This window comes from Zonotrichia albicollis, chromosome 6, assembly GCF_047830755.1.
Source record: "Zonotrichia albicollis isolate bZonAlb1 chromosome 6, bZonAlb1.hap1, whole genome shotgun sequence".
In the NCBI taxonomy this organism is placed as follows: domain Eukaryota; kingdom Metazoa; phylum Chordata; class Aves; order Passeriformes; family Passerellidae; genus Zonotrichia; species Zonotrichia albicollis.
This window is the reverse complement of record NC_133824.1, coordinates 3,311,643-3,333,877: the sequence shown is the minus strand read 5'-3', so window position 1 is coordinate 3,333,877 and position 22,235 is coordinate 3,311,643. Positions and strand designations below refer to the sequence as shown.

The following is a 22,235-nucleotide window of genomic DNA, read 5'->3' as shown; positions in this document are numbered from 1 at the left end:
TCACCTGCAGCTCTGACTTCACTGATACTTTTAAATCTCAAGGGTGTAGTACTACACTCCTAAACTTAGTGTTTTCATAGAGTTATTTAATGTTAAGGAGTTGGAATGAACCTTCAAAATCATCCAGTCCCAACCCCCTGCCATGGGCAGGTGTGGGGGCCTGAATATATGTTGTATTGTAACACCTGTGTGTCCGAGTTACTCCAAACGAGCTGCAGCTGCAGGGTCCTTAGTTGGGCAGCAGCTGTAGCTCGTGAAGGTAACTGAGATAAATAGGGGTGGGTCAAGAGCCCAAGAGGAGCCCCTGAGAAGAGAGACAGGACTGTGCTGCAGAGAATGGAGAAGAGCCCCAGCAGAGAGGGAAGAACAACACTGCAGCGAAGATTACAACAGGCAGGGACACCTCCCACCAGAGCAGGTTGCTCAGAGCCACATCCAGCCTGGCCCTAAACACTGCCAGGGATGGGGCAGCCACAGCTTCTCTGAGCAACCTCTTCCAGTGTCTCAGCACCCTCACAGTAAGAATTTCTTCCTAATATCTAAATTTCCCCTCTTTCAGTTGGCACCCTTGCCCTGTCCACATGTCCTGACAGAGAGTCCCTCTCCAGCCTCCCTGCAGCCCCTTCAGACACTGGAAGGCTCCTATGAGGTCCCCATAGGAGGGACCTTTTATTCTCCAGGCTGAACAGCCCCAACTTTCTCAGCCTACCTGGGCAAGGAGTGGCTCTCACTGAAACACTCAGGACATGACATTATCATCAAGTGTTCCAAACCAGTTACAAACTGTGCTGCTCTTCCACTGATGACCTTAACAGTAAAATACTGCCTCAAATCCATACTGATCAAGAGTCTTAGAAACATTGTGCTAATACTTACCAGGTCTGCTGCCTGCTCAACAAAGATATTGTTTCCAAATCTGATCTTCTGTATGATTTCAGCTGGAACATCTGCACGCAGCTTGTGCTGTTGGTCTATGAGCTGCTGCAAACGTTTGCTTGGGAACACATCCTCTGTACAAATGTAGACAGCTCCTGCAGCCAAGGAAACCACAGGGCCCTTACACACTCAGTTTCATTAACAGCACACAAATGATGGCAGAAATTCTGCATTTAAAAGCTGGAAATTCATGTTTGTTTGGTTATCTAAAACACCTGTGCTAAATTGTGTTGAGACAACAGCTCCTCAGTAAAACTTTCTGGCCTTCTCAGCTGCCATGCTTATTTAAGCTGACTGCCTTCTGCACAGTGCTGCTTTCGTGCTGAAAGACAGGGATTTCTCACCATGGATTGTGGGCTCACACAGAAATCATCTGCTTTCTGAAAACCAGACCTGACTTAAACCTTGTCCTCTCCTTGGTTTACTTAAAAAGGGTGGAATGTTCATTTCTTCAGATTTCATAGTCACTGGGGTTCTTCCAGATGCAGATTTGCATTTCTAGATAGATTGATGCTCCATTGATTAAATAATTGTATTTTGATCCATAGTTATTGCAACATTCAGAACACTGAAAACACATTCACGAGTCCAACAAAACCCAAACAAAAATCAGCAATTTCATTAAATATGTTTTTTAGGCCAATAAATGTGTTATGCTGGTCATTGACAAAAAAATACCACCAAAACCCAACCAAACAGGAATAAAACTCACTAAAACCCCCCAACCTCAAAAAGAAAAAAATTTGATTCCTATGATCATAATCTATCAGGCACCAAACCAGCTTGTTACCAAGAATCAGTAGCAAACATCATTTTCTAATTCAGAATTCTAATAAGGATATTAATTTGTTCCATTATATTCACATATTACTTATGAATATGGGCATTTAAAATAAATTCAGCCAACACAACTGAACACAACTGACATTCCAGGACAGCAGAAAGATATCCTGGAGGCAAAGGAGGCCTTTGTTTACTTCCAGCATTTCTTTGCTGCCAACCTCCCTGCCCTGAGAATTGCAAACAAGACTAGCACTAAATTTAATGAAGTAACTGTTTAAAGAAATGTATTTCAACATCACCACCTATAAGAAGGGAGTGAAGTTTGTAATCAGTAAAAAAATATAATGCAGGGATAATAATATTACAGGGATAATTTTAAATCAGTAGCAAAATCTTCCACTGGCAGTGAGAGTTTTTAAGCATTGCTGTTCTCCTCAAGTTTCCTAAAGGATAAAACTCCTCACATTTAATCTGAGATTTAATTGCTGTATTTCTCATGGGAGGCTCAACACAAGAGTGCCAGTAGGGTGTTGGGCACCTTGCTCTGTTCCTTGATTTCAACACAAACAGGAAGAAGTGCTGGAGCGTGGATAAAAATGTATTTATTTAAACTATGTGCAGCAGTTAGCAGCAGCACACAAAGGAACAGAACAAAATATAATTGTTTCTGCTCTGATTAATGACACCATGTAATGTAAGCCATGGGTTACTCACAGCCCTTTAAGCAAGACCTCAGTTTGTACAGTCCATGATTTTTCCACAAGGGTGGATACAGTGAAAGGAGAGAGTTTCCCCACAAGGAGCTGCCAGATGAAGGCAGTGCTGTGTGGAGGGAGCAGCAAGGTCACAGGCACAACACACCTAGGGCAGAGTACCAGAATCCTCACAAGGGACACAGGCTTCCTCCCTTTCTATGGCAGCAATAGTAAAAAAAAAATAAAATTGGGAGTTAGATTACTATGACAGAAGGGTAAAAAAAAACCATACTCAAATCAAGGAATAAACCTGCATACTTTGGTAAACCCAGGAAAATCACAGGTACAAAACAATGTTACCTTTCTTCAATGACATTTCCATTGATTTTACTCTGTAAATCAGTACAATTATTGTTATCAAAACAAATAATCTTTGAAATTTGAAATCCCCAGCTAGGGAATATGTACCATAGACCCAAGATGTTTGTAGAGAGTGATCTGCTGAGCTGTCCTGCTGACCTGAGGAGCCAAGGACAGCACCACTTCTCTTACATTGTTTGTGTGCTGAGTTGAACCCCGGGTGGCAGGCAGGCAAACAGCAGCCAGCAGGAGCTGTGAATTCAGCTATGCTGCAGGATGTGCAGCTTTTCTCTCTGCAAACACTCAGCAGTCCCTGACTGCTCTCCTGCTGAAGTTCCATGCCCTGAGCCTGTGTTGAGGCTCCTGAGGACAGGGCATTCCCTCAGGTTCAGTTCAGCACTCACCAGACTCCAAGCCACCGTACTGGTAAGGGAACTGCACACACAGGCACAGCTGCAAACCAATCTGAGTCTTCCCAGCAGAGCTCTCCCCAGCCAGCTCTGTGATTCCCACCAAAGGAATGCCTCCTTTCAACAAGCTGTCCAGCACTGCACAGCCCAGGCTCAGCTTCTGGTGCTGGGAGGTGAAAGGATCTTTATCTTGGTAGAGCTGAAGTGCTGCAGGGTTTAATGAGTAAAAAGTTAGTTTCATTTATTATTTTTCCAACACACAATGATACAAAATAGATGCTGTACACAAGGTTTATCCCTACAAGGGATGCTTGCTTTGCTGATGGAGAATTACCCTAATTCAGCCTGGTCTTGCCCACCTCTCTCTCCCCATCAGACCTCTGCTGAGTATCTGCACAAAGATTGATAATTTACACTGAGTTCTCTCCTCCTCTCCAACTCTTGTTTCCCTTTCTCTGCCTCTAAGGTGTCCCTGAGGAAAGTTACATTCTGAGAGGGTTTTGACAGCAAAGGTTCTAGCACAGCAATTATGGAAATAGCAGACAGAGTACAAAACAGCACAGCAGGCATCTGGTCAAAGCCTGATGACACATGCAATCACAAGAAAATAGATTTTAAATACAGAGTTGTCATTAAGCATTTGTACAGGAGGAGCTATGAGGTCCTGCTTGTTTTGGAATGAGGAGTTTATGACAAAGCAGTTTATGAAGCTTTTCATATGTGATATACATCAACTAGTCTTGGTCCAAAATGAGGACAGTGAGAGAGAGGAAGAGAGTGTGAAAGAAAAAGGAAATGTTTTCTTCCTGTGTTTAAGTGTTTCAGACTGGAGAAACACTTTGTCCTGTTTCAAGCAGGCTCACTCCTGAAAATGTCACCCATTCACTTCCATTTACCCCCAGGAGAGCTGTCCTTAGCACAGTTAAATAATTCACTACAGCACAATTAAAACACTTCCATTCTCATTTTAAATCCACATTTCTGTGTCACTGAGGAGCCAGAACCACATTTTCTCCCAGTGACAGTTCTGAACTTTAGCTAGAAGATGTTTTATGCCCTGCATTACCTGTGAGCATGCTGTTCCTCCTCAGGGTGTGAGAGACTGTTTTCAGCAGGCACTGGATGTCTGCACTGGAGAGCTTCATCAACCTCTGCAAGTCTGCTCCAGACAGGTTTAAAATCTCTTTTACTGATTTGATGTCAGCTGAAACAAGAGGAATTTTTATAAATACTTTTGGCTGACTTCCACAGCAAAGTTTTCCCAGTTTGTAATTCTCATTTACTTGAGGTTTATCTATGCTGCATTCTTGTATGGTGGGCAGGCAACACTCACGTGGAATGTACCTACACAAGCTGTAAAATTGTTTGGAAATTCATTATTGAAGCATGGGCAAAACTCAACACTTTTAATTACCCAGAAAACTTCTTTATGAAATACTTAATTACAGTTCTAAAATGTTAGTGTCCATCTGCCTGCTTATACCCACAAACACACAATTATGTCAAGGATGTCACTGTGGTGACAGATTTGTTAGACAGTGGTAAATTAAATTACCTTTTTTCAGGGCAGCAATTGTTTTAGGGTTCAAGTCAAACTGGTCCCAGTCCATCTCCTGTGTAATGAGCAGCACATCCCATAATTATCTGTGATAATTATCTGTGATAAAAGATAATTATCTGTGATTAAAGTCGCTTTTATCACAGACACAGGTAAGAAAAAATAGGCATAAATCAGTGTCAAAAGTTTCCAGAACTTTTTTTTTCCTTCCTATTTTTAACAATACATTTATCAGTTATCTTAGAGAAGTAGCAATTATTCTGGGGTTATTATGAGAATTATTGCTATTATTATTTTATATATTGATGTAATTTTACTTGGGAAGAGTGTGGCCAGCAGGCTGAGGGAGGTGATCCTTCCCTTCTATCAGCCCTAAGTGAGTGCTGAGCTCAGTTAGGATGACCCAGGACGATTGATGCATTGGACAGTCATTTATTTAGCTATAAATTTATATTTATTATCTAAAAGCAAATTTAATATTAAATCGTTAAAATCTGTTTGCTACTTGTGACAATATTAAACAGCTGTTTTAATACTTCGGTCAAAACCACAACAATTTAGCCCCATGGCTGCCTAGAAGAGGTTCTTAGCATTATTCTGATAAATTTATGAAGTATTGCAGCAGACAGCCAGTATTTATATGAGCATACACGACTTTATGAACAATCCCTTTTCCAACACGGGAGGGAGAGGTTGTGATGGCTGCTAATAGCAGAATAAATCTAAAAGAGAGGCAAGTTACTTTTAAGTAACACCCATTTAAACCAACACTCTGAGAAGGTTTAGAAGCCGAAAGTTACCGACATCAATCATGGTTGTGACGGCCCTCGACTGAAGGGCTCCAAACCATTGCGCGCTCGCCGCTCACAGGGAGCCGCTCCATGGATGAGGCGCGGGGGAGAGCGAAACACCGGGAGCGGATCACGGTGCAGCCGGGGGCGTCCCACAGAGCCGGAGCGAGGGGCGGACAGCCGGACACGCGGACAGCCGGACACGCGGACAGCCGGACACAGGCACAGCAGGACACACGGACAGACAGCCGGACACACGGACGGACAGAGCGCGGCGCCGCCACAGGGCCCTCACGCCGTCACGAATCTCCCGCCGCCCGCGCAGCCAATCAGCGAGCAGCCTGCCCGCCGCAGGCCAATCAGAGCTCCTTTCCGTGACTGCCTCGGCGGGACAGCCAATGGCAGGGCGGCGCTCGTTCTCCTACCGCTGGGCCGGCCGGGAGCGGCGGGGCCGGGCTGGCTCAGAGCCCCGGGCGGGAGGTGCGGCAGCGATCGGGGGCTCTCTGCGGAACCGCTCTCTGCGGAGCTGTCCCCTGCGGAGCCGCGCCCTGCGGAACCGCCCCTCGCGGCCGCGGCGGTCCGGGCTCCGTGTGCCGCTTCCTGGAACTCGGCGACCCAACCCTTCGCTTCCGGGTTGCGGGACACGAAGGAGGCGGGACTAGTGCACCGAGGAGCACGGGATTGGCTGGAAAGCCCTGAGCGCGTGGGCGGGGTCAGAGAGCTGCTGCTTCCCATTGGTTGGGTGCCGTGTCCATCGCGGAGCGCCGCGCGGCCATTGGGCGGCGGCGCGGCCGTCCCTTGGCGGCGGCGGCGCGCGGGGGAAGATGTCGGGCGGCGACGCGAAGAAGCTGGTGCGCTCCCCCAGCGGGCTGCGCATGGTGCCCGAGCACCGCGCCGCCCGCAGCCCCTTCGGCCTGGACGAGCCGCCCTGGGTGCCCGACAAGGAGGTACCGCCGGGGCAGGGGCGCCGCGCTTCCCTTCCCCATGTTCCTTCATCCCTTTCCCTCCGCTTTTTCACTTCCCTTGGGCTGATGGGTTAAAGGACGCAGGGACGGGGCTGTCACTCGCTCCTCTCCGCTGTGCGGCCCCGGCGCGAAAATTCGCGAGCGATTGGTGATGAGAAGTGTAGCGAACTGTGCGGTGTTGTTTTAAATGCTTATAAAGGTGGTTTGGTTTAAAACTAACTGCATACATTATTGAAGCAATAGGGCTGAGGTAGAACAGCCCTTCTGGCTGCCGGTGTGAATGTTCGTGGTTAAACAGCCATTGAACAGCTCAGTCTGTTTCAGTCAACTTTGCTTTAAATACTTATTAAGTAAACAACTTAGCGATCGTGACATTTTTAATTTCACATAACGAGAGTTGATTGGTGCCAGCCGCAGCACCCAGATGCACAAACAACATAGAATCCATTGTTGGTTTATTTATTTATTGCCGGCGTTCTGTGGCGTGGACACACGCCAGTGCATTTACATGTGAGCGGAATGAGGATTTATTTAGTGTGGATTTCAGCCGGGGTCAGCCAGCAGAGCGTTCCCGGGCAGATCCGGACGTGCTGGGCTGTTCTGCACGGGAACACCGAGTCCTCCTTCGGTCAGGAATGGAGAACAAAGCTTCTCCCTCTGCCTCGTATCTCTGCGGGCAGAACGTTCAGCTAAAGATTATTTGGGGACTGTGGTAGGATCTAGTTAAACTTGTTAGATATACAGAGAGAATTAAGTCTGTGTATTTTAGCTACATCAGTCTGATGTGTGTTGTTAGTTTGAATTTTCTATTACAATTCTATTGTAATTTCATTCTCCTTAAAATTCAGCTTTCCCCCTGTAGTCTGCAGATCTATGGGCTGAGGGTGTTGAATTGTGACTGAATGTGCTCAGTGATATTTGCTATTGAGAGGAAGTGTGACAGAGGTAAATATTTAAAATGCATTTGTTAATGCAAGATTAAGACTATGAATTGTTACTTTGTGGTTATTTTACTAGATTTCTGGAAGTAAAATATTTTTTTACTAAAAAAAATTTACTAGATTTCTGGAAGTATGCTAGAGTTCTGACATCCCTGTGGTTGACAATTGCCACATATGTTGCAAAATTTTGCCTTAAATAAAGCAGGTATGTGATACACGGGGAAGCTTATAAATCCCAAGTTTTTGTTAAGAACAATTAAATTTAAAGACACAGGGTTACCTAGGCAATGAATTAGTTGAGAATGCTTGCTCTTGTTACCATGTCAGACATAATTAAAAATGAAGGGTCTGTGTCCAAGACCTTGAGTGGTATTAACAAATTCTGATCTGGCTTTTCAAATCCATTGGCTTTTGCTGTGCAGCCAGTAACACTCACAAATCCAGTAAATTTATTTTTCTTATGCAAGAGTCAACTGGCTTATTTTTTTAAATTAAGGCCACCTAATAATGATGGCAGTTGGTAGTTTTGTGCAGCTTATACAGCATTGAAATGTAATTAAGTTTTAAATTTTTTTATTACAAGATTATACAGTCTTATAATATCGGTAGCTGTGAGGAATTTGAAATGCAAGGCTGGAGCAGGACTACTGAAAAGTTTACTTTATAAAGTAATTTTTTTTGTAGTAGAGGTAATGAGTTGAGGGGGATTTATGAAAGTCTGTGCTGAGCATCATTTACCTTAGGATGTTGGCATCTGCATGTGCCTTGTCTGACTCAGAATTTCTTTGCAGAGGTTCCCTGTGTTAGGGAGCTCAGCTGGGGCTTCCCAAGCATCCCTTCTTGAATCACTCTGTTATTATTTATGCAAATAAAGCATGCAGAGTGTAACTACAGATTCCTGGCCATCCATGGGATCCTCACCTCTGGCTGGATCTGTGGGATTATGGAAATAAGTTCTCACACTTGAGCAAATCCATGCCAAGTTTGCAATGAACCAGCTGTTGGTATTTTTAAATTAATGCCAAGATCCAACAGCTGTTGAAGGTTCTTCCATTTTCCTCTTTCTGGTAATCTGATACTGCCATTGGTGCTTGACTGCACATGAAATGAATGTACTTCTGACATGAATTCTTACTTAATTTCTTGCTTCACATCTTTTTATTTGAAAACATGAGAAGTAACTTGGACACTGTGCTTCCTTCTCTGCTAATGTGATAAAACCCCTCCAAGCAATAAAACTTAATTAAATGCTAGTCACTCTCTGATTATGTCAGTGTATGGATGAATGGGAAGAATTCACATTTCAAGATGTTCTCAATAAATATCTTGTCCCAGGCAAAGCAGAAATTGACATTATGCAAATGGTTCACTCCATTCTGGTTACTTAAAGCAGAAATACCTCGAAGGAACAGTATCTTGAGCTTGCTTCTGTCAGAACTTTTTCCTAAGAAAATCCTATTTTGCAATGCCAGCTACCATGTGCTACTTGACTTGTGATTTATTTAGGACTGCTGTTTGTATCAGGCAGGGCAATCATCATGGGTCTGGAATTCAGAAATAATTTTCTATAGTTTGTGTTAAATAAGAGGATGGATAATTTTGTTCCTTCCTAAAAACCACTTTTATGTTTAGCCTGGCATTCTGTATGAAATCTATGTAGAACGGTATTTGGAAGAGTTTGGGTTTGATTTTTTTTCCCCTCTAGGTTGTGACTTTTGCTTTCTGCCTTTTGGCAAAAAACAAATAAAAAAACCCAGCCCAGGCGAACTAAAAAACCCCCCCACCACCAAAACCCAACCAATAACCTCCCAAATATTTCCATTATGAAAAATAATTTGAACTTGGGTAAATTGAAGGCATACCAAAATTATTGCCAGGACCAGCTCCCAGGGAAGCTGTTAAGCTACATGTCAAAAATTAAAACCAAGTAGAGCAGAAGATGACATTAGCTGTAGAGTTCTACTTGTTACAGAGGTGAAAGCTGGTGTGTGCTGAAATTGCTCAACGCTGACATTATTTATCAGTGAGTGTTGAAATAAGCTTTTCTGCAGCCATTGTGAAGAGCTGTGTTTGGATGCCTCAGTTCAGTGTTAGTTAAAGCAATTCAGGAACACTTCCAGTGCTCTTCTGTGTGGGATTTGGAAACAGCTTGTTGTAACAAATTCTGCAAGTAGGTGTTTACCTTCCACTGCAGTGACTGCCATTACTGTCTAATGTGTTAAATGGCTGTTTAGACAGCAGAGCCTTTCATATAAACTATCACCAATTATTAACAAGCTTGCACTTGAAAAGGACATGAAAAATTTCTGGAGAATTTTTAATTTAGCTGCTGTAATATTTTCTTGGCTGCAGCTGTTGGATTTGTGACAGTGATTGAGTATCTGCTGGAGCAAAAGTCCCTGAATAGAAGCTGTTGTAACCTGAGGGGATTTATAGAAGAAAAAGGGTTAAGTATTGAAATGTGTTAATTAAAGGTAAAGGGTGATTACTGTGTGCTTAGCAAATAGCACCTGCTCAGCTCAGGGCATGTGGTGAAGAGGACATTCTGCTGTAGTCTGAGATAGTCTGCTTTGAGGAGTTTCAGTTTCTAACCAGGCATAATTTTGCATTAATATTTGCTAGTAAATACAGCAAAAATCACATTATAAGCCTCAGACACTGGGGTTTGATATGGTAGATAAAAAGATGTAAAGTTTTGTTGAAAATCCAGTGACCTAAGGGTTGGGTATCAACTTTTTGGTAGGTGACTTTCTATACAGAAAATTTTGATTATCCAGGTGTCACTGATCACTTCTTTCTGGTTGTTAACACAGTCAAAACTGTCACCCCTTAAACTCTACTTACTTGGAAGGGAGAAACTCCTTCAATTTTTTTCTGCCATTTTTTGAAAGGAGTGTGTGGGTGTAAGTTTGTTTTAGGAAAGAGATATTTCAGGAAGTGACTTTTTGTAGCTGGAATAAGCATTAGGTCTTGGTGGCTTGGAAGAAAACCAAGTATCTCTTAGCATGTTTCAAAAATGTGTGAGTATTGAGAGCATTAAATTGTGTAAACGATGTTTTGGCGAGTCAGCAGAGCATGGTAGTAGAGTAAAGTGAGGACAACTTACATAAAACCAGTTGATTCTGGAATATGGAACTGTCTAGATAGCCAAACATTATCAATGTTTGAATGGTAAATAATTCTTAGATGTACTTTTGCCTGCTGGCAGGATGCACTATTCATTAGGGGGAAGTTTGGCAGCTTTTTTTTTTTGTCTTGCAAATGGAGATGACATTATTTTGCTACATCAATATTAAATGAAAGCTATTCATGGTGAAAAGATAAGAGATGGAAATTTGTGGAGGTGTTTCTTTATGGGGCATAATATGAAGCTAATTCTTTGTATATGGTGGTAGAATTAAAGGTTTAAAAAGATCATAGACTAATCTTAATTTGTACTGTTTTCTAGTGCCCAAGATGTATGCAGTGTGATACAAAATTTGACTTCATAACTAGAAAGGTAAGATAAATTCATGAAATATGAAGCAGTAAGTGTTGCAAAATACTACCGTTGACATATTTTGAAAAGTAAACCAGGATTTGTCTTGAGTTTGGAAGAGAGAAATTCCAATTAAAGTAGAAAGTGAAAACTACATAATTAGGCTCACTGGATGAAGAGAAAACACTAACATTACATTCTGTTATTAATGGTAAGAGGTCACTGTGGAATGCAGACTGGTGTGCAGAATATGACATGGAGAATTCTGCAAAGCACCCTCCCAAAGAAGGCCAGCAGTAATTTTTAGGAGGGAACATAATTTCTTTGTATAATTACATTGACACTTTGTTAGCACAGGCTTACAAAAGTGAAAAAAGATGTGAAAGTGTGACTTGTAGTGCAGTGACATAGTTCATGTTTTTTAATTTAATTGTTTGGAGGGAGAGGGAAGGAGGAATTTTAAACCAGACACACTCAAATGTTGTACCAGTTGACAAGCTGCTGTGTTCCCCTTGTGTTAGCTGTGGGAAGCAATTGGAGGTAGCCCTGGGAAATGGGTACTCCAGAGAATTTTGCAGAACATTTGGAAGGAAAGCCTAACACTGACCAAAAGTGCAGTGTTACCAGTTCCTTGTACCAAACTTTGAGGGTTGCTTTGAGCCACAGATGAGTTCCTGCTTGCCTGGGAGTACTTGTTCTGTCATGAGAACTTGCATCAGGAAGATCTGCTGGCACTGTCACACCCCTGATCTGGAGCACAGGCCACTGGTTGCAGATTTAGGGGCTGTGAAACACACTGCAATACTCGGTCTGGTTTCACAACTTCCCTGGATTTGTGCTGTGCTGCCTGATGCTTCTGATAAAAGGAATAGCTTTAGGTTCTAAGTATGAAGATTCTTAGATTTTTTTTCCCATGGGAATAAGAGAATAAGTTTTAAAAGAGAGAATAAGTTTTAAAAGAGAATAATTAGTATTTTTAGTTGAAGAAGAATAGAAACTTCAGTTGAAGAAGAATAGAAACTTCAGTTGAAGTTTTCCAAGATCTTTTGCCAGAAGTGTGAAGGGACCTGGAAACCTCTCTTCTCATGGGTTTTTATTGACAGGGAGGTGAAGGATTTTCTGGAAATCAGAGAACCCTCTTTTTTGCTCCAGAAGCATCTTTACAGGGTACCAGCAAAGGCTTAGAGTGTTGCTGTTCATATCATACTCAGTCCTTTGTGTCCAACCTTCAGAGATTCCTGTAACAGTTCATTTCTTCTACCTGTCCCTCAGCTTGCACGTTTCACACCTGAGAAACTTGTAGTAACCTCTTAGTTTCCTTAGTAAAGGAGGTGTTCTCTCGTGCTTGTAGCATCACTGCAGAAGGTGTGGGAAGTGTTTCTGTGACAAGTGCTGCAGTAAGAAAGTGCCTCTGCCCCGCATGTGCTTCGTGGACCCCGTGCGGCAGTGCGCCGAGTGCGCCCTGGTGTCGCAGAAGGAGACCGAGTTCTACGACAAACAGCTCAAAGTGCTCATGAATGGTAAGAACCCAGAGTCCTGGTTGTGGTTATTCAAATGCCAGTGAACAGCAAGAGCAGTGCTTCTTGTCCAACAAGCTGTGGTTTTGTTTCCTCTTTGCTGTGCCTCTTGTTTTGCAGTTAGTGATTTTGTGTTAGGGGTTTATTCAGAGAGAGGTTCACACTTCGTAGTCAGTGTTTGCACCTCTCAGTTTGTACTTCTTGGTCTTGATGGAGAGTGATTTAATTAAAGATAAATTTTTAATACCTGTGAGAACAGATGAGTGCAGTTGGCATTTTCCTTGAAATAATGCATCTTTTAATCATATTCCTGTTACATTAAATAAGGATGAAAAATACTTGAGAGAATATTTTAACATTTTCAAACAAGATAGAGTGCTTGTTTCAAGCTTCATCTGAGAGCTTTGATCTTGTCCATGGCCTGCAGCTGTGGTTGATGGCAGATCATCATGAGTACTCAATTTTCCGTAGGTTTAAACCTTCACAATACAGTAATTCATGTTCCAGTTACATTAAGAGAGCTGAAACTTCAGTTTTTAAAATAGTCTGTGATCCTTCAGTGCCTTTTGATGATCTCTCAGCATGATGCCTGTGTGCATAATGGGTAAGCTAAGCCCCACATGTGATGGGCAAGGATGTTCCTGGGGAGATCTTGGGTTCAGAAGGGAGTGTGCTCATCCTGGAGCACATAAATCATTCTTCACTCTGCTTTACCATGAGGGCGTAGACGAGTTTTTAAATCCCATCTTTTAAATTGAAGATGTTTTTTTTAAGTCTTGTCCTGTTTGCTTTCATGTTCTGAAGTTGTTCCTGCCTTGCTGTAGAGCCACAGATGGTGGTCAGAGAGGTGGTAGTGGTGGCTGTAATGTCCTTCTCTGTTTGGTTAATCTCGGCTGTGTGAGGGGCCTGGAAGGCCCGGGGGTGGCCTTGGGGCAGCCCGCGTATCGAAGGACGAGAAGAGGTTTCAGTTCTTCTTTCGGTTTTTATGTTTATTAATTGTTTATCTAAAAGATGTTCTTTCAGCTGAACAAAGATCTGTTCAGCAGTCAGCTATGGGCACACTGTCTCTCTGCCCTCCGGGGCAGGCACTTATCTTTATACTCATTATGACGTATACAATATTTATCATTTTTCTCTAATACTATCTATTGTTATAACTCGGTGTACTCTCAGCAATAACTAATTTAGGAGTGCCACCGTGGCTAAAGAAGATGAAGGAGAAGAGGAAGAAGAAGAGGGACAGGACACACTTCAATTCTTCTATCTTACTCTTCTAAACTCTCCTGTACATAAATCTTAAACTCTGTTTCTCACTCTCTAATTAACTAATCTTTCTACTTTTCACTTCGGTGAGGCTCTCTTATCTTCATAAAGGTGTCATCTCCCGTGTAGGGTCAAAGTCTTGCCACCAGACACTTCTGGCAACATTCCAGGACTCCCGGGCCCCCCAAGGGTGGTCTCGGGGGCCCTGCATCCCAGGACTCAAATCTTGAGATCCCACACTTCTCCAGCCTTGGTGCTGCTGTCTCTGTCTCACTTGAGCAGCACAGGCTCTGTGCTGGGCTCAGTGAGCCTGGGTGAGCTGGCAAGTAAGGAAGTGAAGCTCCAGGGCTGCATGGTTCAGGTTATGGGGATGGATTGCAGACCATTGGGCAGGGCTGGATGTTGTTTTCTTCGTTTCCCAGGCCAGCAGGATTGGGTAACACAGGGAACATGAGGCATGGAGGAAGCAAAGGGGTCGGGCGTGTAGGGCTGTTGGAGTTCTGAGTCACCTCTCCAGTGCAGCAACAGTGACTTTGCCCTTGCCAAAGCAGTTTGGAGGGGGAAGAATCAACATGAAAGCTGAAGTTCATTGACCTCACAATAAGACTGAGCCAGCCTTCAGTAATGAAAAAGAGATGTCTTTATACTTTCCTAAGCATAGAACTGAAGGTCACATCCTGCTAATAAATTGGGTTTTTTTAATACAGAAACAATCATTTGTGTTACAGTAATTGCCTGTCTTTGCCACCTCCAAATCTCTTCTCATTTTTAAAAGATTCCTCTTGGATATCATCTGCATTTCTACACATGGGAGAAATAGCATAGCGTATGTGAAAGGTCCTGTAAGTCAGAACATGATAATTAAAGATCAGCTTTTTATACTTGAGTGTTTTGTGATGTTAATCAGTTTAATTTTTCAGTTATTCTCTTATTTCACTTAATTCAGTGCATTAGTAAGTAAAAGTTAGCTGTTCTTTCTGATACTTGAATGTTGCTTCTTGAATTCTGTCTTAGAATACTGAACCATTTCTTTCCAGGTGCTACATTCTTCGTAACTCTGGGAACATCTGATAAATCTGAGCTCATGGTTTGTCGACTCTCCAACAACCAGAGGTGAGAAAGATTGATGGAAACTGCACTTGTAAACTGTAGCATCGATGTACTTACAGCTCTATTCTTACATAATAACCTAAAAAAAATATGAGAGTAACATGCCCTGAGGATACTGGAGAGAGTTATCAGATTGAAAGGGTAGATCCAGCAATACTGGAATGTTTGCTTGAATTTACTAACAGTGTGGATCAGAATGTCTTGGAAGGGTGAAATTTCAATGAAAAGTAACATTTTTTGCTTGATTTCTATCACTCCTTGCCCCAAAGAACACATAAGCAGCATTACTGAGAGATTTTTTTTTTCCTCTGATTTGGACTTGTTATTGTAGAAATAAACCTAAAAAAACCATTTTTCTTCTATTATGTAGGTACCTGGTTTTGGATGGAGACAGCCATTATGAAATTGAAATTATACAGATTTCAGCTGTTCAGATACTTACAGAAGGATTTACTCCTGGAGGTAATATTTTCTTTTAATATAAATGAAATATTAAGAAAAAAAAAAAAGAAGCTGCAGTTATTGAGCTAGACAGTGAATTCAGTGTTTAACTATTGGTTACAACTGCCCTCAGAATAGAGCACAGTCTGTGAGACCCTGTCCTATGTGGCTGCTGGGATTTGGGGGAACACCTAAAGATTTAGAAGTTCCCCCACAGCCTTAATGTGGGAGAGACTCTTGATAAACCTGAGTAAGGGTGGTTGTCACCTGTTCTCTTGGGTATGTACAAACATTTACTGATTTAAGAGCTTACAGGAGGGACCTAATAGTCTTTGGTAGCTTCCATTTCAGAATCCAGCTGGGATTTTGCCTGGACTGGTTCAAACATTGTTAACAGAATGAAATGGGGGAGGGAGAGTAAATAATTCAACTATCCTTTCTTAATTTAATTCAAGACAAAGGGGTGGCCAAATGAAACTGGTAACATCTAAATTGGAGTGCAGCAACTTACTGCCCCATCTCTTACCAGATTTTAGAGTATTTCAGGATGAACCTGAATATGAATTGACTGAAATGAGAACAAACAAGGTCAGGAATTTCAATAATTGTTCTTTATCAACACTTCTGTCACTGCTGGGTTTTTCTAATTGCACAGCCCATCTGTGCATTATTCAGTCAGTACAGCATGTTAACTTGAATAAACTTACCTTGGTATTTAAATCACCCAGGTATATTGCTGAGTCACTTAGTGCTCCTGTAATTCCTTGTTCACTACTCTTCTGATTGCTTTATCTCTTTTCTGCCTGCCTTCCTTATTGATGGTAGAAAAAGATATTCACACTTACACCAGCCTCCTGGAGAGCCAGCCTGTTACTGAAGGTATCTGCAGTGCCTTTCAGCATGACTCACCCAAGCATGCCATGGCCCCCTCACCTCTTTCTTCTCTGCAGTGCTGATTATTTGCTTGATCCATAATTGCTGTTCAACTTGAGTTATGTTTGAGTCTGACAGGTATCTCTTCCTTCCCATATGTCTGTTTAATAAACCAAGAGTGAATGTTTTGTAACACTCTGGAGGAGAACTAAGGTACTCAAGGCCTTCTTTAGACCAAAGTGTTGTTGTCCGTGCTGGGAGGAGAGATGAGAAATGCTATCTGCAGTAGTACACAATATTACAGATCATCTGCTTAGCAGGTTGCTGAATTTGGCATACTAGAAATGAATATACTCCCTGTGTGCTGTCTGGAAAGGCTTTGCACTGAAACTGTTAATTATTGGCTTGCTTTTACACAACTCTAAAAGAAAGGCCTCTTTGTTGTGCAAGGTGTATTTTGTCTTAGTAATGCCAGACATGGGCAAGCTGGTCAAGGCTGTGGGTGTGTGATTTCCACTGGTTTATCTTTCAGTAGACCCTTAATCCATTATTCTGACCAGTAGGTGAAGCCATTGATGAAGTTGAATTTCCATTTATCCTAGGAGAGTAGAAAGTAGCTCTTTTATAAACCCTGCTGTGGGCTTCTGATTGGGTTAGGTACATTAACAGCACTAACTAGATTGAGTTTGGCTTAGATTGTGATTTGTTTTCGCTCCTCAGATATTGCAGTAACAGCCTCCAGGGGCCCTCTCATGCAGACACTTCTAAAAAGAGCTTTGTAAGAAGTGTCCTGTGTATGCTAGTGCTGTTCCTAGAGCTTATGAGAGAGAGTTTATGCTCCACTGCTGCAGGAAGTAATGACAGTAATGTGTCATTCTAAAAGTCCTTGTTAAATGTTTGTATTTTTGCTTTGGTTTATCTTCATCTCTGTAGCCTCAGTAAGAGAGAAGCAAACACCTCGCTTATGCACTCTTGGCAGAGCAGTCTTTGGCAGCAATTTCCTTCAGGAAGTAAATGATGTTGCCAGCTGTTCTCTCTTATGTAAGCACCATTCCAACCTTTGCCAGGTTTGGAGGGACTGCTGCCTGCTTTGCCATCAGTTTGATTGGACCCTAAGCCTACAGACTGCAGGCTACTGTATGAAACTGTGGTAACGGCGTCTTAACAGGGTGCTAGTAAATCATGAAGGTGTTCCAGGTGTGTGGCTTTACCTGAAGGCTGATGCAGGTTCTGCCTTGGTGCTTGGCAGAGAGAATGAAGCAATAGGAGGCTGCAGGTTCCACTGCCTGCACTAACAAGCTGTGGTCATGAGCTCCTCAGATCCAGCAGCTACTTGTGCTCTGAACTGAGCAGTGAGCACATTTCTCCAAACATACCCATGAGCTGGAAAATGCTGTGTTACTTAGTTGGTAAAACCTGCTGCTGTTCCAGATGTTGTTTCTCTTTCCAGGAGGCAACACTCGTGCCATAGGAATGGTCCTGCAGTACAAGGTGCCGGGGTCAGAGGAGGTGATGCAGATGAAGTTCACTGCTGGTGAAGACTTCAGCTGTAACAAGAAGCTGTCAGCAGCCTGGCTGGCAGCTATGCATAAGGTAAGCAAAGCAGCCAAAACTTAGACAAGGCTGAATAAAATCTTTACCTAGGCTGTTCAGCAGCACCAGAGAGAACATTCAGCCTAGGGAGTGTTTCTGTTATTTTTTTATCAAGGACTTCAGGGCCTTGTTGCTTGGAAAACAGAAGCTATGGCTGGGTGTAATGAACATGACTTTAGCTTTCTGCTCAGAGACAGGAAGAATTTATGCACAATTTATGCACACACAGAATTTATGCACTGAAGGGTTTCCCAAGGTCTCATGTATGTTTTCATCATGTATGTATGATGAAAAGAACTACGAATTTGGCTTTAAACTTCCTTGGATTTTCTTACTGGCTGAAGAATGTGCACTATGAAATACTCATTTGACCCTAAGTTCAGTTAATTGTTTTTACTGCTTCTTGAAGATTTAAAGAAGTTGTTGATTTTGGAAATGGAAGAGTTTAATCTTTTGGTGCTAGGCCCTGCATGGGTAATGAAACTGAAGGTTGGTATTTGGTAAATAAAAGTTATGGAGGGAAAAAAACCAAAGCCACATTCCAGTCAGTCAGCTGATCAGTTGCTGATCAGAACTGTCATTATAATGTGTATGGGCAGGTTTGTGGCTCTTTGTTGCTTTATTGCCATTTTTGAACTCCCCAGGTGCCCCTACTCCAACCTTTACTGTGCTCAGCACAGGTGCTCAAACTTAGATCACCATGCAAGTGTATTCAGCACTTCCTGAATGCTAGTACAGGCCTCAGATGGAGGAAAACAAGGAAGAATTTAAAGCCCAGGATTTAAAGGAGGTTTTTGGAGGGGTGGGAAGCAGATAAGGTGGCTACAAGTGAAACTTCAGTTAACACTGGCATTTTCCCTTTCTGTTAGGCAACAAAACTTCTCTATGAGTCTCGGGACCAGTGAGAACTGCAGCTGTGGCCTCCTGGGGACACACACACACCAGCCTCCACTGACCTGCCTCTCACTTTGTGCTGATTTGACAGCTGGAAATATTTGCTGTTCTTGACTCTCTCTCTCATTCCAGCATGGTTCATTATGTAAGAACTGGCAAATGCAATGTGAGTATTTTTTTGAACCATGAGTATTCACGGTAGTGTGCAATATGTATACAGTTAATGCTTTAAACAGCCTCACCTTTTAAGACTTTGTATATTTTGTTAAGCCTTTACTGGCACTTAATATGAAAGTGACCTGCACTACAGCTAATGTACAGCACAACTTTTATAGTAACCATTATATATACTGTTTGCTACAGGAAGCAAACAAATGTGTATGTCTCTTCTGCAGAGAATAGCTTTTGGGTATAGATCTCAGGTTTTTCCCTCTATCCAAATGTTTAAAATCAATGTACAAAAAGAAATCTGCCTTAGATATGATTTTATAGAAATCACATGGGTTTTTTTAAACATCTAAATTTTTCACTGAATACCACCAAATTTGACTTGTATGAACTCGACCGTGAAACTTCACTTCTGTAATAAGCTTCCAGAATAATTTTTAGTTTTGTATTTTCTTTTTTGGTAATGAGCTTTTGTTAATCTAACTGTAATGCTATCTGAAATTGTATACAATTTAATGTACAAATATGAATAAATTAATTCACTTATTTAAAAAAAGGTGTTATTTAATTTTGTAATATACAACTTCTTTAGTAAAGGCCACCATAGTCTCTCTGAACTATAAAAATTTTCACTTTTTCTAAAGAAAACACTAATTTTAGTTCTAAGTTAACTTTTCCCAGTTGGAATACTGGGATACTAGTGTGTAAGCACATCTTCAGTGAAGCTGATAAAACAAGGAGGAAAAGTGGGTTGTCAGCTGTAACCTTGGCAAACTACAATCAGTGTTTTCATGCAGACTCTGACCAAAGCCACATCTGCTGTTGAGACCTCTATAAAGAGAGTGGAGAATGCAGCCATGCCTTAGCAGTACTTTATTGTGCACATTTACATGTTCTCTGAATTAGTGTATCATAGGCTCTTGAAATCATCACATTCATGTAGCAAATTCTTCAACAATAATACCCTTTCACTTTTCACCACAATATATACAGTTAATGCTGACCTGTGGTAAAAGCAAGTTACAGCACTGCAGAAATGGATATATAAATTATACACAGAACTTGTACATGAAGAGTTAATCAAATTGCATACTGTTAAATGGGAGAAAATTACAAGAAATGTGACTAAAACTTATAACGGGAAATTCAAAATATACTTTTGGTATATAAAATCATGTACAATTAAAATTCCAGTGAAGTGCCTGTTTGTGGGGTTTTTCTTTTTTGCTTGAAACTACAATGTAGTGGAACAGGTTATTGCATAACTTGCCTTGGCAGCAGTTGTAGGCTGCCAAGAACCACAGAAACTGTCCTCAAATAAGCTATTGCCTTTCTTAAATCCTTCTCTAAACCTTGTTTCTTTCTTCTCCTCCACTTGGCATCTACACAACCCTCTTTCTCTACTTCTATCCAGTCCTTCATATTTTCTTTTAGACCGACTACTCAGGCAGACTTCAGGTGACACAGTATATAACCCTTACCAGACTCTTACCCTTTTCAACTATTGCACTTTCATCCCTGCAGACATACAGATCCCTTAAGCTGCTGCAACTTCAGTACTAACTGTTGTGTCCAGGCTGGACGAGCTCGGGGGGTTAGTAGGGGAACCTTTACATTCGTAGAGGTAACACCGGTGCTGTAGGCTGAATAATAAGAAAATAAAACACCAAGTGAATATTGTGTAGGGACTTTGAGAAGTGTACAAATACTGTTGGTTTTTGTTAGTTCTCTAGCTTGATTCTAAATGCAAATACTGCAAGATGCTAGACTAGGTAAAGCTTTCGTTGGGGTTGTCCAGACTAGGATTTAAGTGTTTACTATGTTGCCACCTAAAATCCTAGCCTTCACCAAGCTTTGGTAACTACTTAATTATGCATGTAACAGGTGAAGATCTTGTGTCCTAGAACCCAAAGAGTTGATCGGTAATGAGAACTCAACATTCACTGGTATGGAACAGAAATACCCAAAATCCCGACATGGGACAGTTGCTGTGGGGGGGTTGGAGCAAACTGGACAGTGCATCTGCACTCTGCAAATGACACCTCTGAACATGGAACACAAGGAAGCTCCTACCACGGAACTCTGACTGAAAACACCGCGGGAGACGAGAGCTGGCGCAGCACTGGCGGTAGCGGAGGCATCGCTCTCCTCCTCAGTGCTGGTCACACAAACAATCCTCGTTACAAACTGCAGATCTTGGAAATCGTGGATGCTGTCCATTTAACAAGAGAAAGCACCATTAAAACTAAATATCATAGTTTTATTTCTCTGTGTGAAATGACCAAAAATGATGGCTCCAGTGTATGTTCTAAGTTTCCAGTTACCAGCATGGTACTGCACTGTTGTACAACTGAATTCAAGCAAGGGTTCGCTGTCGAGGTTTTATTCGTGGATATAACTAAAAAAAACAGAATAACAGTATTAGGCTTTGCATGGTTAATACCAACTTAATTTATAACTAAAGGGGTACTTTAGGCAGAACTTATTAGGCAGAAGTGAGTGATGAAGTGTTTTGGGGGGTGGGGTTTTTGTAAGCTTGAGGGTGTTCTTAGGCCACTCCTGAAAAACAAGGAGCAGGAGGAAAAGGGCTGATTTACTGCTGCCAATGGCAGCAACATGGCTGCTCTGAAAATGACATGGTACATTTAGCTCAAGATCCAGAACAGACAAAGGATGCTTTTACATAAGTACAGAAATTCCCTGTTGAACACTCCAGAGAGCTTATTTCCTGCTCTGTAAGGTTCTCTTATGCATTTTGTCCTCAGTAGCTCTCTACTTAGTCACCTAACATTCCTGGCCTCTCCTGACAGTGTTCCATCTGTCTGAGCAGCATAAACAATGTGCCCACAGTTGTCATCTTCAAGGCTCCCCCGTTTTAAACTCACACACACCTATGTCCTTATCTTGTGTCAGGTATTAAAAACCTTCCCCAAGAACTTTCTGAACCAAGGCTTCAAACTGCCTAATAGAGCCACCATATTTTCCATAAGGGCTCTATATTTTAGCCAAGGAGGAGAAAAAAGTCTCATTAAAGCATAAACTATATTAAATATACTAACTTGCTCAATGACAACCAGCACCAGTCTAACAGTAGCCTCTCCTGTTTGTTTACAATGGCACAGAGGCCAGAGAGAATAATCTGCTTTACACCACTTCCATGTGCTGCGAATGGTGCACAGAGGGATTCTGACTAAAGATCCATCTTTTGTTCCTACTTCAGGTGCAGGTGACAAACAGAAGGGAGAGGTAAAGAACTTACCCCCAGGAGGTTTTTAGGCACATAGCCTTCCTTGTCATTGAGGCGGGCCCACCACCACTCCGTCTCATTGTCATCCTTGCGCCGCAGGATAGTGATGGCATCGCCCTCGTGGAATGACAGCTCGTCATTGTTCTGGGCTTCATAATCCCACAGAGCATACACCACCCCTTTATTCATCACTCCCAGCTTCTCCTGCACTC

The 22,235-nt window shown here is 42.1% G+C and overlaps 3 protein-coding genes across 11 annotated transcripts in view; 1 reads left to right on the top strand and 2 right to left on the bottom strand.

Moving 5' to 3' along the window:
* XRCC3 (X-ray repair cross complementing 3) overlaps window positions 1-5,683 on the bottom strand; it is a 13,372-nt gene extending 7,689 nt beyond the window's left edge. For 2 of the 3 annotated variants that reach the window (XM_074542291.1, XM_074542295.1), the window contains exons 1-5: window positions 5,543-5,682; window positions 4,740-4,841; window positions 4,251-4,388; window positions 3,179-3,391; window positions 877-1,031 (exon numbers count right to left, since the gene is read on the bottom strand). In XM_074542291.1, coding sequence (XP_074398392.1) covers window positions 877-1,031; window positions 3,179-3,391; window positions 4,251-4,388; window positions 4,740-4,794 — 561 coding nt within the window. In that variant the 5' untranslated portion in view covers window positions 4,795-4,841; window positions 5,543-5,682. Of the gene's footprint in view, window positions 1-876; window positions 1,032-3,178; window positions 3,392-4,250; window positions 4,389-4,739; window positions 4,842-5,542 lie in introns of all 3 variants that reach the window. The other variant, XM_074542292.1, reaches the window with a different exon arrangement.
* On the top strand, window positions 5,628-22,230 carry ZFYVE21 (zinc finger FYVE-type containing 21). Of its 3 annotated transcripts, XM_005483279.4 has the most exons (8): window positions 6,297-6,480; window positions 10,888-10,938; window positions 12,269-12,437; window positions 14,735-14,810; window positions 15,178-15,269; window positions 16,074-16,127; window positions 17,572-17,714; window positions 18,584-22,230. In XM_005483279.4, the coding sequence occupies exons 1-8, from the start codon at window positions 6,358-6,360 to the stop codon at window positions 18,617-18,619; spliced, it is 744 nt and encodes a 247-aa protein (XP_005483336.2). In that variant the 5' UTR covers window positions 6,297-6,357; the 3' UTR covers window positions 18,620-22,230. The 3 variants fall into 3 exon arrangements, with proteins under 3 accessions (XP_026646929.2, XP_005483336.2, XP_005483337.2); XM_005483280.4 differs by lacking the exon at window positions 16,074-16,127 and having other exon boundaries at window positions 6,298-6,480; XM_026791128.2 differs by lacking the exons at window positions 14,735-14,810; window positions 15,178-15,269; window positions 16,074-16,127; window positions 17,572-17,714; window positions 18,584-22,230 and having other exon boundaries at window positions 5,628-6,480; window positions 12,269-12,408.
* PPP1R13B (protein phosphatase 1 regulatory subunit 13B) overlaps window positions 18,799-22,235 on the bottom strand; it is a 73,881-nt gene continuing 70,444 nt past the window's right edge. For all 5 annotated transcript variants that reach the window (XM_074542287.1, XM_014264446.2, XM_014264449.3 and 2 more), the window contains 2 exons: window positions 22,036-22,235; window positions 18,799-21,174 (listed from right to left, as the gene is read on the bottom strand). In XM_074542287.1, coding sequence (XP_074398388.1) covers window positions 21,133-21,174; window positions 22,036-22,235 — 242 coding nt within the window. In that variant the 3' untranslated portion in view covers window positions 18,799-21,132. The remainder of the gene's footprint in view (window positions 21,175-22,035) is intronic.

Bases quoted from the DNA above. Each gene is read 5' to 3' on its own strand.
- ZFYVE21 (XM_026791128.2), top strand. From the start codon at position 5,628: ATGAGGCGCGGGGGAGAGCGAAACACCGGGAGCGGATCACGGTGCAGC. The intron at 6,481-10,887 runs GTACCGCCGGGG...ACTGTTTTCTAG, and splicing joins CCTGGGTGCCCGACAAGGAG to TGCCCAAGATGTATGCAGTG.